The 13,567-nt window shown below is 42.8% G+C and overlaps 2 protein-coding genes across 6 annotated transcripts in view; both read right to left on the reverse strand.

The window, feature by feature from the left end:
• htr2cl1 (5-hydroxytryptamine (serotonin) receptor 2C, G protein-coupled-like 1) overlaps nucleotides 1-13,567 on the reverse strand; it is a 345,669-nt gene that overhangs the window by 42,773 nt on the left and 289,329 nt on the right. The window lies entirely within an intron of this gene.
• Nucleotides 4,460-13,567, reverse strand: part of LOC146522471 (actin-binding protein WASF3) — a 52,554-nt gene continuing 43,446 nt past the window's right edge. For all 5 annotated transcript variants that reach the window (XM_085153796.1, XM_085153795.1, XM_085153793.1 and 2 more), the window contains 5 exons: nucleotides 13,375-13,419; nucleotides 11,112-11,245; nucleotides 10,309-10,608; nucleotides 9,792-10,204; nucleotides 4,460-9,466 (listed from right to left, as the gene is read on the reverse strand). In XM_085153796.1, coding sequence (XP_085009922.1) covers nucleotides 9,309-9,466; nucleotides 9,792-10,204; nucleotides 10,309-10,608; nucleotides 11,112-11,245; nucleotides 13,375-13,419 — 1,050 coding nt within the window. In that variant the 3' untranslated portion in view covers nucleotides 4,460-9,308. The remainder of the gene's footprint in view (nucleotides 9,467-9,791; nucleotides 10,205-10,308; nucleotides 10,609-11,111; nucleotides 11,246-13,374; nucleotides 13,420-13,567) is intronic.

Raw genomic sequence — 13,567 nt, forward strand, 5'->3', positions numbered from 1 at the left:
ATCGAGTGGGAAAAAAAGTTAGCTTGTTTATATTATGCTAACATAGCTGTGTCGCTAGCGGTCACGTAGCACATCATTATATACCAGCTAGCCAAACTTCAGTAACCCTACAAACGTCACTGCTGTTTAGTTTTCTGTCTTCATTTATGTTGGAAGTGATAACAGAGCTGTACGTTTTAATTTGTTTCCAAACCCCCGCAGTCAGGACATGCTATATTGTATTTAGATAGAAGCTAGCGAGCTAATTTCCTGCTAACTTCTAACTCCGTTAAATGTCATAAATTCCATTTTCATGGATGCCTGGATGTTAAACTCAATTGTTACACCTGGTAGAGCAGAACGCTGATCATTTTATTAAAGATGAAAGACTTTAGACATTTTTCCAACTCTCAGTAATGCCATAGTGATCGTTTGATATATGGACCTGCAGCGGAGTTTAGGCCCAGACACGGCTAGTGACATCAGACTTTACAACCGGATAGTATTTTTAGGTTGTAAAGCTTCACCTTTATTCCTTCAAACATACCTCATGTCATTGTGGCACAAATCGTTCACAAGCTACTGCTATGTGAACACAGAAGGAAAACTCGACTTTGCCTAGGTTTTACCATGTGCGCTTCGGACTACCGTAACTCATCGACCGTTTGAGCTAGAAAAAAAATTCCCCTGTGTCAATGGAAAATTGTACTGAGTAGTGAGTATAAGCTTTTAGTGATATAAGTTTATTGATGATAGAATACTGCATGATGATCTTTTCCTTGCTTAGAACTGATTGTTCTTTATGAAACGTGTTCTGATATTTGTATCTGAATAAAAGAAGAGAAGCTGCGCTTTACAGGGATATTTGGGGTATTATGGTAGCACAAATGGTTTGCAAGCTACTGCTCTGGAAAAAGAAAAGCCAACTCCACTTAGGTGCGCTTCACACTAGCGTAACTCCTCGATCATTTGGGCAAGAGAGACATTTCAAATGGTGACTAAAAGACAAGAAAACGAGCTTTATGAAACTTCACGGTGCATCATTAGGAGGCACGAGCTGCGACGGTCCAATCACATGTAAAAATTGATGACTCATGGAGCAGAGTGACGGGTGTGGAGAAGTGGCAACGCCCCCAAAAGGCCTGGATATTTTTTAACTGTTGTTCCATTGTCACAATAAATACAATAATGTAAAATGACTGCCAGATATTGAAAGCTGAGGGTATTTTGAAAAAAAGGGAAAAAGAATTCACTTATAATATGATTTTTGGCCCTTTTACAGCCAAAATTACCAAATATGTCAAGGCAGCTAGCCTAAATGATACATAATAATAATGGATTGCATTTATGTAGCATTTTTCGACACCCTCAAAGCGCTTTACAATTCTACTCGCTGTTGGAGGCAAGCTACAGTTGTAGCCACAGCTGCCCTGGGGCAGACTGACAGAAGTGAAGCTGCCATATTGCACCATTGGCCCCTCTGGCCATTATCGGTAGGTGGTAGGTGAAGTGTCTTGCCCAAGGACACAACGACCAAGACAGACAGAGCTGGGGATCGAACCCGCAACCTTCCGGTTACAAGATGAGCTTCCAACCCCCTGAACCACAGTCGCCCTTTATCACTTGGTCAATAAAGGGCTAATGCAGAAAGACAGGGAACCATTAATGCTCACATTCACACCTACAGCCGCCTTAGAATAATGAGTTAACTTAACCACATGAATGTCTTTGGGCTGCGGGAGGAACCCACACCGGCACAGGGAGAACAGACAGACGGAAAGCCAATGTCCAGATGTTGTATTTGAACCTGTGGACGCTTTTGCTGTGAGATAATAGTGCTACACACTCTTCATCCACCTATAGTATAAAATTCATATTTGAGGTACAATTAGGTATGTAGTAGGGGTGCAACGATACACAAAATTCACGGTTCGGTTCGGTTCGATACTTTGGTGTCACGGTTCGATATTTTTTTGATACAAAAAAATGTTCATGCTTTTTTAATTTGTCATATATTAAAATTATAAATATATATTTTAACTCAAAAGTACAGTTTTTAAATTTAATGTTGCTGAAACAACAAAGTAATAAAAATAAATAAATCTATCTGATCGAGAAATCCCTCATCTTTGGAAAAGAGAGTTTATTACAGAGAAATGGCTCTTTCCAAAATAAAAGCTATACTATACGCTTCTTCTGGGCTATATTCTCAGCAGCATATTAAACATATCAGATCCCCATAAGGAGAATCATGTGCTAACGGCTGTCTAAATGACTCGGGTAAAGTTTGTAGCATGCGTGCTTGTTGTTTTTGTCTGCTTCCACTTGTCTTTGCACGAGGATGATGTCACGTAAATGTGCAGTCATATTCGTTGTGTTCCCACTAGTGCTGTCAGCGTTAATCTGAAATGACGTTAACGCCACAACACGGCAAATCTCCGTTAATGAGTTACCGCGGATGGCCCCGTGCGTGGGGCTGGACGGCGTCAACACGTTAACAAGCTAACTGCGCTAACACACTAGCTCCCACCAATGTAATTGAGCATTGCGTGGCACATCCAACATACTGTTTTACTTTAGTCCATGACACGCTTACCTTCAGGGTCATACGTCACACGAAAACCAAAATAGTTCCAAACGCAACATCTGAATGAGGGTGGGGGAGGTTCAATTTCGGGTAGCGTTGAGGCAGCTGCCATATTGCAACGGGCTTAGCTTCTGCCTTGCTAGAAGCTACTCCGCAGTTGTATGTTGTATGTGTGTGTTTCTGTGGTGAAATTCAGTATGGTTCCGACAACAGTTTTATGTTAATGTACAATCCTTAATATGTTTTATGTGTGTGTGTGTGTGTGTGTGCGGGGGGGGGGGGGGGGGGTTAGGGTTAGCTTCTGCCTTGCTACTCTTTACCTTGTAGTCTTTTTGGGTCTCAGAGCAGCTCGACAAAAACTGCTTGTCACTTGAAAACTGTATTTGGTCTCCTTGTCCTCCCTTTAAAACTACAGAAATAATGCCAACAGTAGCTCACACAACTACTATGTACTGTTTTATGTGCCTCTATATCATTTAGAGAAGGTGATATTTTAATCAGCGGTGAATATTTATTTATCTCAGCGCAGGACAGACTCAAACACCTGTCCTCTCTTAAATACAGTCTGTGCAAGTCATCCTGGGAACCGGTTCCATCAAGCACATTTTTTATTTATAGACCTTTGATTCCAAAATTAGATCCTGACTGAAATTAGGAGCAAAAACAAAGCAAAGAACAAAGCAAAAGGCCTATCCATCACAAAGACATTTCTGTTTCTGAGCATGGGTCAGCTGTAGGTTTTTAGTCCGAAATAAAAGATATCTCTTCATCATTCCAGCATTTCTGCAGTGCTTGTTGTTTTTGCCACTGAACTGTCTCTCGCTCTCTTTTTTCTCTCTGTTTCCTCTCTGTTTCCTTCACTGCTGTGTCACCATCTGTGCCCCAAAATGACTCCGCTGTCCAAAACAGCACCCATCAGTTCCTCCTCCACCCTGCCAATGGCCCAGAACGGCACGGCGCTGGGACCAAACGCGTCACCAGCAGTAGGCGTGTCAAAGCGCTGAGAACATAAAGTGATGATGGCTGGATTTACGTCATTGCTGTGAAATGACGGATACTGCTGAGTAACACTTATCAGATTTGATTCTCTGTGAGAGAGGGGCTGGTAAGGTTTGCTTCTTTGTAACAAAATTTAAATGCACATAATTTGACCTGATGTTAAGGAGAAATGAATGCTCGTTACCAGAAAACATCAAATCATGTGCGTCACAGGATGTCAAACAGCTATCAATGTATAAAAATCTCTCTATTATATCCTCCCGTTATAGAAGACTGAACGTGCCCAAATACAACTATTAATCTTATTTTAAATTGATTAAAGTTAACTAATAATTTGAAAATAAGCAAATACCTAATCAGCCAATCTTATGGCGGCAACTCTTATGGTCATGGACAACCTCCTAAAATCTAACCTCAAAATGGGGAAGAAATGTAATTCTAGTGCTTCAATCCCAACTGATATGCTGGGATTTTTCCACACAACCAACCATCAAAAGAGAAAATATCCAGTGGGTGGTAGTTTACTGCGTGAAAATGCATTGTTGATACCAAGAGGTAACGGTAACTCAAATAACCACTTGTTACAAACAAGGTATGCAGAAGATCATCTCTGAGTCTGTAGCAGAAAAAGACCACACCGACCACACAACTCAAGAGTCTCGATTTCTGCTGTGACATTCAGATGGCAGGCTCCATCCTGTCTCATACGAACAGTGATGTAATGCTGATATTTTCTTAGCACGTTTTGCGGTGAGTGTTTTCACATGTGGCTGAGGGAAAAAAACAAAGGTGGGCTACAAATGATGATCCATTAGTGTGTCTACGTTAACCACAAGGGACACAAAAAACAGGACTGTGACTAATGCATGAAACCTAAAACAAAAGTACAGCATACACAGTTTTGTTCACCATTTATTAGCTATAGTTACATGCATACTTGCTTACAGTTGATTTTAGTGTGCAGTACACAGTTTCATTTAGTTTCATTGTCTAGGTTATATTACCCCATTTTTACTTTACAGGCTGCCTTACCAAAAGAAGTCTTTACAACATAGTTCGTTTTTCACATTTTCAACACATAACAAAGTTTTCTTAGAAGCCAGTAGCCATAGATACACAAGGTACGCTTGATATGCGAGATCTCTGCTTGTGTTGCCAGGACCGGAAAAGCTGTCAGCACATCAAACAATATGGGAAGTAGCAAAATCATCAAAGTCACAGCTTTACATTCTTAGAAGCTGCAGGGTCACCAGCTACTCTGGGCAAATTTCATGACTGAGTATATCTATGGCTCCAGCACATCAACACGACCATAGAATAAACAATCAGACCAATCAGACCACTTTTCTCTAGATTTTTGCATCCTCCGTTACGATACAACCTTCTTTTTTTTTTTTAAATTCTAGGTAAATATTGGCCAGGTCTGTTGCAAATCCACTCTCTATCTCTTCATATGTGCTTATTTTGCTTCAGTAATAATGTCTATAAACGCAGGCCTTGGCACAAATCCTTAAATCTTATTCTAAACATTCAGGGAGAAAACCAAGAACCTGTCCACTCATTGTCCGCTCTTTAGTCCAGTTGTGAATCTCCAGCAGAGTGCAGTTGTTGAGTTAATTGAGTTTATATACAAGAACAAAACAATTAAAGCTACTTTTGAGCCCTGTCCCTTTTCCAGAATCATGTCGTTATTGGGAATAAACCTGCACAGGTAAAGGTGAAAGTACTGAGCAGTCTGAACAGTCTCAGATACAGAATTAGATTATTACAGCTGTAGATATGGAGGTCGATATTAGGCCGAATGCTGCTGAACACTTTACATGTGCAAGAGTAATTAAACATTGAAGTTAGTGATTGTACAATTAAAGAAAACCGCTGTAATGTACAATTTAGACAAATGTGGAGTCCCACCAAGCACCACATGTCCACTGATGTCCCCCCCCCCCCCCCTTTTTTTTTCTGAGCCGGCTAGTCAAAACTGTCATATTTTAAGGCTACTACAGTATTGTGCAAAAGTCCTGATCCATCCCTCAACTTTTTGCATTTAGGAAGTAGGTGCAGTACCTTAGTTTCTTGCAAACATACATATAAATACAGCATATAAGGACAAAACAGTCTGTATAATTCTAACAGACTTAAAAGTCAATATTTGGTGTGACAACCTTTATTCTTCAGCACAGCCTGAACTCTTAGACAATATTTCTTGTAATTTCTTTAAGTAGGAGTCGTTCTCCAGGCTTCTTTAGGGACATTCAAAGCTCTTCTTTGGATGTTGGCTGTCTTTAGATGATCCCACACAAATTCAACAATATTGAGATCTGAGCTCTGAGAAGGCCTATCATTGATAGCGTTTGTTTGAGTGTGTTTTTCTATCCAGTTATGATTTTACTGCATTGGCAGTGTGTTTGGGGTCATTGTCATGTTAAAAATTAAGTTGCTGCCAATTGAATGATTTACCAATGGTACTTTTCTGTGTTCACAATTCACATTCATTTTGACACGATCTACAAAACCACTGGCTGAGATGCAGCTCCAAAGTGTAACACAGCCTCCACCGTGTTTTACAGATGTCTGGAGTCTGGAGAACTGTTACTCAAAATTTACAAGAAAGCCACGCTGCCTGGAAGCAAATATTAAAAAAAATGAGGTCACTCAAGACTTTTGCACCATACAGCTTAATTCTAACCATGAATCCACGATTATGCACCTTGATTCATGAATCAGTTTCCTTCTTAACAGCCTGAAAAAACGATTTTCACCTTTAACTTTTCAAATCTAAAAGTTGTAGAGCGAACCCTTTAATGTAATCTTCCACATGTACACTTGTACTTTTTTTGGTTAGGTGGGACCGTTGAATATCAGAAACTGTTCAGAGCGCACGTTTTCCTCACATAGACAAATTAAATATATCTCTGCCGCAGTGCTAGCACACGAAGGAGGAGAACTCCACTTCCCACAATGCTTTGCAATTAAAGGTTGCAGCATTAACAACAACAAAGAAATCAATCAACTGAAAAGAAAACTAAAACAAATATTAGAATTTGTCTTTGAAGGATAATGTTTAAAGGTCAATCTGGTAACAATAATAACAAAAAATCACCCTTTACGTGGCTTCTGTGACATACCTGTTTTATCTGGTACCTTCATCCTGGCCTGGACAGTTAGAAAAGCCTAAAATAAATCAAAGTGAACAACTCACTGCAGCACGTTTGAAAAAAGAAAAAGCACATTATAAAAACACTACAGTCCAACCAGCTCATACCGAGGATTAGCCAAACCTATACCGAAAACAGAGAAGAGAGAATATACTGTAGATTACTGCCGCGAGCCTCTTACACTTATGTATTTATAGTCCAGGGGCTGCGTTCACAAAGCCTCCACAGACAGCAGTGCTGACCCAGGGTCGAGTGAAGGAGTGGACATGACCTTTGACCCTTGGGCTTTGTGAGAACTGCTCCAGCTGTGGTTTAAGTGTGGAAGCGTTTATAATAAGACCAAGAGCACAGCACACAGTTACTGGCTGAAATGTCAGGCTTCACTTTATGAACGAATACAAAAAATACCAAAAACTAATTTCATGATAGTCACTGTTCAGACTGGGCAGATGGGGCTCAATTATTCAATGAGAGGGAAACTCGAACGAGGCTGCTGGCGCTTGTTTTCCCACACCAGCTTCATCCTGGGTGGGTGGAGTCTTTTATCACAGTTTCATCACACTATTCTAACGTTAGAAGGTATGAGTTTAGGAAATGCACTGACCCAACCCCTTTTTTTGTTTTTGAGAGTTTGGCTTTCCAATCACTTTTGTACCCAAAACATACCTGGAGAGCCAGCTTCCACATTTCTCTGTGTAGTTTCTGCCTGTAAGCTAACGCCAGCGTACTGCGAGCTCATAAACACACCTGTGACATAAAATATTACTCTGAGCATTTCGAATGCTGCTGATCGTGTGTTTGTTTGATATTCTGAATAGGACCTCTTTAAAAGAGATGCATAATCATGTCGAGGAACATTTTCCAGAGGGCTCAAATATATTAATGCATATTATCGGGCTTTAAGAGTAAGATTATCTGCTCATCGGTGGCCCAACAACACTGGAACTGGTAAAGGTTTGTTTACATGTCCCAACTATAGAAATATCACACCAGCATAATCTGTATATAAAAGATGGCTCCAGCTAATGGTCTGAAAAGTGAAACCAACATGAAAGCTGGAGTCTTTCTTCAACCAGCAGGGGGAGACCTCGTGTTGTACATTAAGCAATGGGAAACCCCCTAATCTTTCTTCTTCTGTGACTTTACGTGTCGATGTTGCACGTTCTCCCTGTATCATTGTAACAGTCAGGAAGGCCTCACTAACTAACAGTAGGCCCAAATCTCATAGAGTGTACAGCATGTACGTCCAACAGCTAACTAGCACTTGTTTATTGCTGTGTAGCTTTGAAATGCTTTCTTAAAAATATAATTTCATACGTCCTTTGTAACTTAATCCAACCCCATTAGTTTTTCCTTAGCACGCTAGTGGCTCAGTCACACTGGAGTAAAAACCTCAGAAGAAAAAAAAGGTGGTTACCTGGTAATTGCATTGAATTTTTTTGCAATCACCAACAGACTTCAAGTAGATACAGCAACTAACTGGTCGTCCAGAGCTTCAAAATGCTGCACCGCCAACCTTCTGGGCTTTCACCTCGACTGCACAGGTCGCCTGGTGGGAGGCAATCGGCCTCCAAACAAACGCAGACTGACTCGAACACGTGACTCTCAGACTGACTGGCAAAGGTTTGCAAATCACTGTTCTCTAATTTCTAAACACAGAGGTGTCAGCACTGTCAGGTTGTTGGACTCCATCTCAGTAGGTCTGTACCAGAGAGCACAACTCGTCTATAACGCGTCTCTTTGCAATAGGAGACTCAGCTGGTTGCATACTAGTTATATTCCTATATAAAAGCAGGGTTGTTGAGTGCATGTGTCAATGTGACTGAAGCATAAACTAACGGTGCTCTCCAGACAAGCGTCTCCAGCTGTACGTCCCTCCACAGAGCACTTTCATCTCCCGTTAGCTACAGCTACATTAGCCACATCCTGTTAGCATGCATGACAGCTCACTACACAGAGATAATGCTCCTCCTGCTGTCTCACGCTGGTTCAGATGAGCCAAACTCTCAAAAGGTCAGTGTCTCCAAAGGAGGGTGTGCCTGTTTCATAAACAGGCATGACCCAGAAAGCTAGCGAGTTATCTGCTAATAAGCTATTTTTCTTTATTTTCCCTGATTATCCTTACTCGTTTCCATAAATCCTTTCTCAACATTTGGCAGAGGAGTTAAGATTGCACTATAATTAGTTTGTCTTGTGCTATATACCTTGTGTTTTGTAAACACGTCGCCCCCATACTCACCAGGGGCCCACCTGCACACAGAGCCTGTAATATTGCTAATAGAGCGTGTAGGGGAGGGGGAGCTGCTGAGTACTGAGTGTTGTTAAAGGTTAAAAATAAGCAGATGTGGGGCTGAAACAGTGTGTGCGGTTACTGTGCCATACACCCTGGGTGGCTGGACACAAAAACCTCTCTGGTTTAAGTTCACAAACAGGTGTGTGAGAAATGTATGACTGATATTCTTTTTTAATCACACTTTTTTAGTTGATGATGAACATTAAAACTAACCAAACCCCTTAAGTTTCAACTTAGCGTCACATTTCTCCCCCTTTAACTCTCCCCACTTCATCTCTCTATGTTTTTTCTTCTTTTAGTCGGACCACTCGTTCTCGTCGAGCTCGGAGTCGTCGTCGGACTCGCTGTACTCCACTGCGATACGCCGCGAGAGGATCGTGGCCACGTCGTTACCAACGGGCTCCCTCTTTGCCTCCTGCTCCCTCTGCTCCTGCACCTTCCTCAGCTGGATACCTGGAGGGGGCAGAGGAAGGGCGGAGTTAACAAAAAAAAAGATCATTTCTATTAAGAAATTTAAGTAAATTCTTTGGGGTTTTTTTATAGTGTAAAACCTTTAAAACCTTTAAAATTTCTTTATGTGTTTGTTCCACCAAAATCAAACTATTTTGGATGCAAAGGCATTTTTCAGTTATTCAAACTAATCCATCCTGGTAGTTTTTGTGAAATAAATTTGTTTGTAAGCAACCAAAATGAAACATAGCTGTGTTAACTTCCCTGCTCTATGTGGGGGCTAATAATAAAGACCCTGTGCGTCCCTTCCTCATACAGACGGACTCACCTCTACGTATGGCCGCCAACAGGTCGGAGCGGGCGTCGCTCATGGGGATCATCCCCAGCATGGTGGACTTCCTCGTCGAGGGTGCCGCGTCCACAGCTGACTGACCGATAGCGGCGTGCGGGGGTGACGGGTGGGCCTGGTGACCCGCGGGGGCTCCCGGAGGAGGAGGAGGAGGGGCGGCTGGGGGTGCGCCTGAAGGCGGGTGGGAGGGGGAGGGCACATAGTTGGCTGGGGGAGGAGGAGGAGAGGGTGAGTAGGGACGGGAGAGGGCGGAAGAGGTCGGGGGGACAGCGGAGGTGGCGGAAGGCGGGGCGTTGGTGGAGTCGAAGGCGGTCTGGGCAGAAGGGATGGTTAGTGGGGGTGGGGGAGGGGCCGGCGGGATGTAGTACTCGGGGATGGTGGAGGGCTGCCCTCTGGTGATGGAAAGAAGTAAATTAAAGATTTTTAATGAGTAGAAACAAACTAAATGCGATCAAAGCCGTAAAACAGATCAAGCAATAACATGCAGAAAACAAACCCGTGTGCGCGGTAGTCCTTAACCGACTGCTGCCTCGGCCCGTTGACTGTTGGATCTCCTCCGGCCTGGACGCCGTGTCCCGAGGGGGTTCGGCCCAGGGAGGCCACGTGCCGACCTGTTGCCGCAGCACCGCCCGCTCCCGGGGGCTGGTTGGCCGGCCTCAGGCCCCGATCCAGTGACTGCGTCTGGGCCGCGGCACTGAGGTGATCCCTGGTGTGGTGGTCGGCGGGGTGGGCAGTGCTGGAGGCCTGGGTGGAGGGGTGGTTGGGGCTGGCTGGGTAGGAGTCGGACGCCATTGATCTGTTGGAGGGTTGTAATTGAAAATTAGAGGGCAGGTAGGAAGGAGCAGTGAATCATGATAATAACAGAAATGTTAGATTTTCTATTCCTTGTATTATTTCCTGCTCTGCCACAGCAGTGACTTCAGTCCCTAATGAAAGTCAACCTCATCTTTTCCTCCAACCTGCTGTGACGCAATCTAGGTGCTCCGAACTACATTTGCCAGAAGAGGGCAGCACAGAGCTGTAAACGACACAGTAAGCTGGCACTTCTTAAATCTCTGTATTAAGCAGGTATGTGCTTAAATTATCTGACACTTATAGTGGCTGTGTAACAACACCAGCTTACTGTGTACTATTTATAGTATATGAATAGTATTTATAGGCTTTAAAGGATGAGAGAAACACTCATCCAATGCCCATCCTCAAACACTGACTGTACACATAAACTAGAACAGGAAACAGGACCTCAGAGACAAACCTCACTTATAGCTAATGTATGTGTGTGTGCACACGCATGTTTACCTGCTATCTGGGGACAGTGAGCCTTCAGAGGACATGCCGTGGTAAGGGGAGGGGGCGAGCCTGGCGTCTGGTCTGAACTCTTTGTCGTAGGCCAGGACGTTCCACTCCTGGCGTCGGTTACGAGCTTTACGCACCTTCAAGGTTAAACCGGGAGAAACGGACACGTTACACTGCAGTTACAGGTAAAATTATATATGTATATAATTATAGTAATGGTGTTTAGAAAGATTAAGCTGCTGTATTACATCATTCTCCTGCAATCCTTTCACAGTCACTACCTTTAGAGTGGAGCATTAGAACAGCTGTACCTGTATTGCACCCTACTAATAGAAAATAGATTTTTACTGTCTCTACTCCAGTAGCAGCATTTACTAGAGATGCCTTTTAAAATGATTAAGAGCTCTCCACACTAACAATGTGGTCTCTGCTCTTTTTATTCCACTTTTATTAATTTTTTTTACCAGCAAATTGACTTTTCTTTGGCTCTATGTTACTGATGCAGTTAGGATGGCTGTATAAGACCAGCTCAGATAATACATCTGCTAAAGTGCAGAATCAGTGTAAATGAAGGAGGAAGTTCAGATTACTCTTAGTAAGCCAGTAAATTTGAATTAAAGCGATTTTTCATGGGTGTCAACGATGGAAATCAAAGCTAAACTGAAAGAAACACAATATTCCCACAAACGTCGGGGAGCCCGGAGTCATTTGGGGTCTAAGATATGCAGACGCATACAGGAGATATGTAAGAAAAGACTGATGTTTAAGGACATTAACGTGCTTTGAAATGTGCAAGTCTTTACTCAGTTTCAAAAAATACACATAGAAAACCTGTCTCCAAACCAGCTGATTATTACAAACAGATTAAGCGTGATTGCTAACTTGACCCCTTTGATCTACAAACTGATAACAGACTTAGCGACTAGGTTCAGGCCTAAGTGGTAAGATAACCGGTAATCCCAATCACAGATAATGACACATGCTGTTCCTATATTGGTTAGCAGTATTGCTAGCCAATCGAAAGCTTAACACAGTTCAGTATCGTATCTGCCCCCTTACCTCTGTATTTGATTCATGGTTGTTTACAGAATTGAACTGAATGTACTGACATCTTGTGCTAAATGGACTGTCATGCTAAATCAATGTGTTCCTCTTAAATTCACTGGTCCAGCTGCCCAATTTGGAATCCTTAATGGGCTTTTTATATTTCACAGTGTCTCTTCCAGCCAGTAGTTTGGGACAAGGGGCAACAGATCTTTTAAGTTCTGTTGTGAGACGTGAGATGGAGCCTCAATAGGTTGGACTTGTTCGTCCAGCACATCCCACAGATCCTTCACTGGACTGAGATCTGAGGAACTTAGAGGCGAGGTCAGCAGATCAAAGTCATTGTTGCACTATCCTGCTGAAAGACTCCACAGCCATCAGGGAGTACAATTTTCATGAAAGGGTGTACATGGTGTGCAACAATGCTTAGGTAGGTGGTAGGTGTCAAAGTAACATGCACACGGATCCAAAGTTTCCCAGCAGAACATTGATTAAAGCATCACACGGCTTCTGCGGAATCGCCTTCTTCCCATCGTCCATCCAGGTGCCAGGTGTTCTCCAGGTAAGCACCCAGCCATCGACATGATGTAAAAGAACCAGGACTTCTTCTTTCATTGCTCCGTGGGCCAGTTTTGATACTCACCCTTGCCATTGTTGGTGCTTTTGGCCGTGGACAGGGGTCCACCGTGTACTCTGACAGCTTTCTATCAGAACCAGCATTAACGTTTTTCAGCAGTTTGAGCTACAGTAACTCGTCTGTTGGATCGGACCACACGGGCCAGCCTTCGCTCCCCAATCATCAGTGAGCCTTGGATGTTCATGACCCTGTCACTGACCACTGCAGACCAGGAACAACCCACAACATCTGCGGTTTGGAGATGCTCTGATCCAGTTGTCTAACCATCACAACTTGGCCTTTGGTAAACTGACTCTAGTCCTTATGCTTGCCCATTTTTCCTGCTTCTTACTCATCAACTTTGAGGATAAACTGTTCATCTTCTCTCTAATATATCCCACCCACTAAGAGCTGCCACGATGGAGAGATAATCAGTGTTGTTCACTTCACCTGTCAAAACTATGATCTGCTTTATACTCTGTTAAAAACTGTTCATTAAATGGTTGTATAGAGGATTTAACCGCTTGCTTTACTCTAGTTTCAGAGAAACGTTGATAACTCTGATTAAATGACCATTAATAATAAACTTAGTAAGTGATTACTGACCTTCTTCACTTCTCTGCTCGGGTCTTCAACCTGCCTCTGCTGCTCCTACGAGTGACACACAGACAGACAGAGGAGCAGAGGGAAACTCAGCTGTTGGTTATTTATTTATTTACTGTGTAAAGGGAAATATAAAAAAGCTCAACCCCATCAGCAGCTCTTTCACCACGGGGTAAATTCACACTGACCCAGCCCC

The sequence above is a fragment of the Neolamprologus multifasciatus genome, chromosome 3, assembly GCF_963576455.1.
Source record: "Neolamprologus multifasciatus chromosome 3, fNeoMul1.2, whole genome shotgun sequence".
Taxonomy (NCBI): Eukaryota; Metazoa; Chordata; class Actinopteri; order Cichliformes; family Cichlidae; genus Neolamprologus; species Neolamprologus multifasciatus.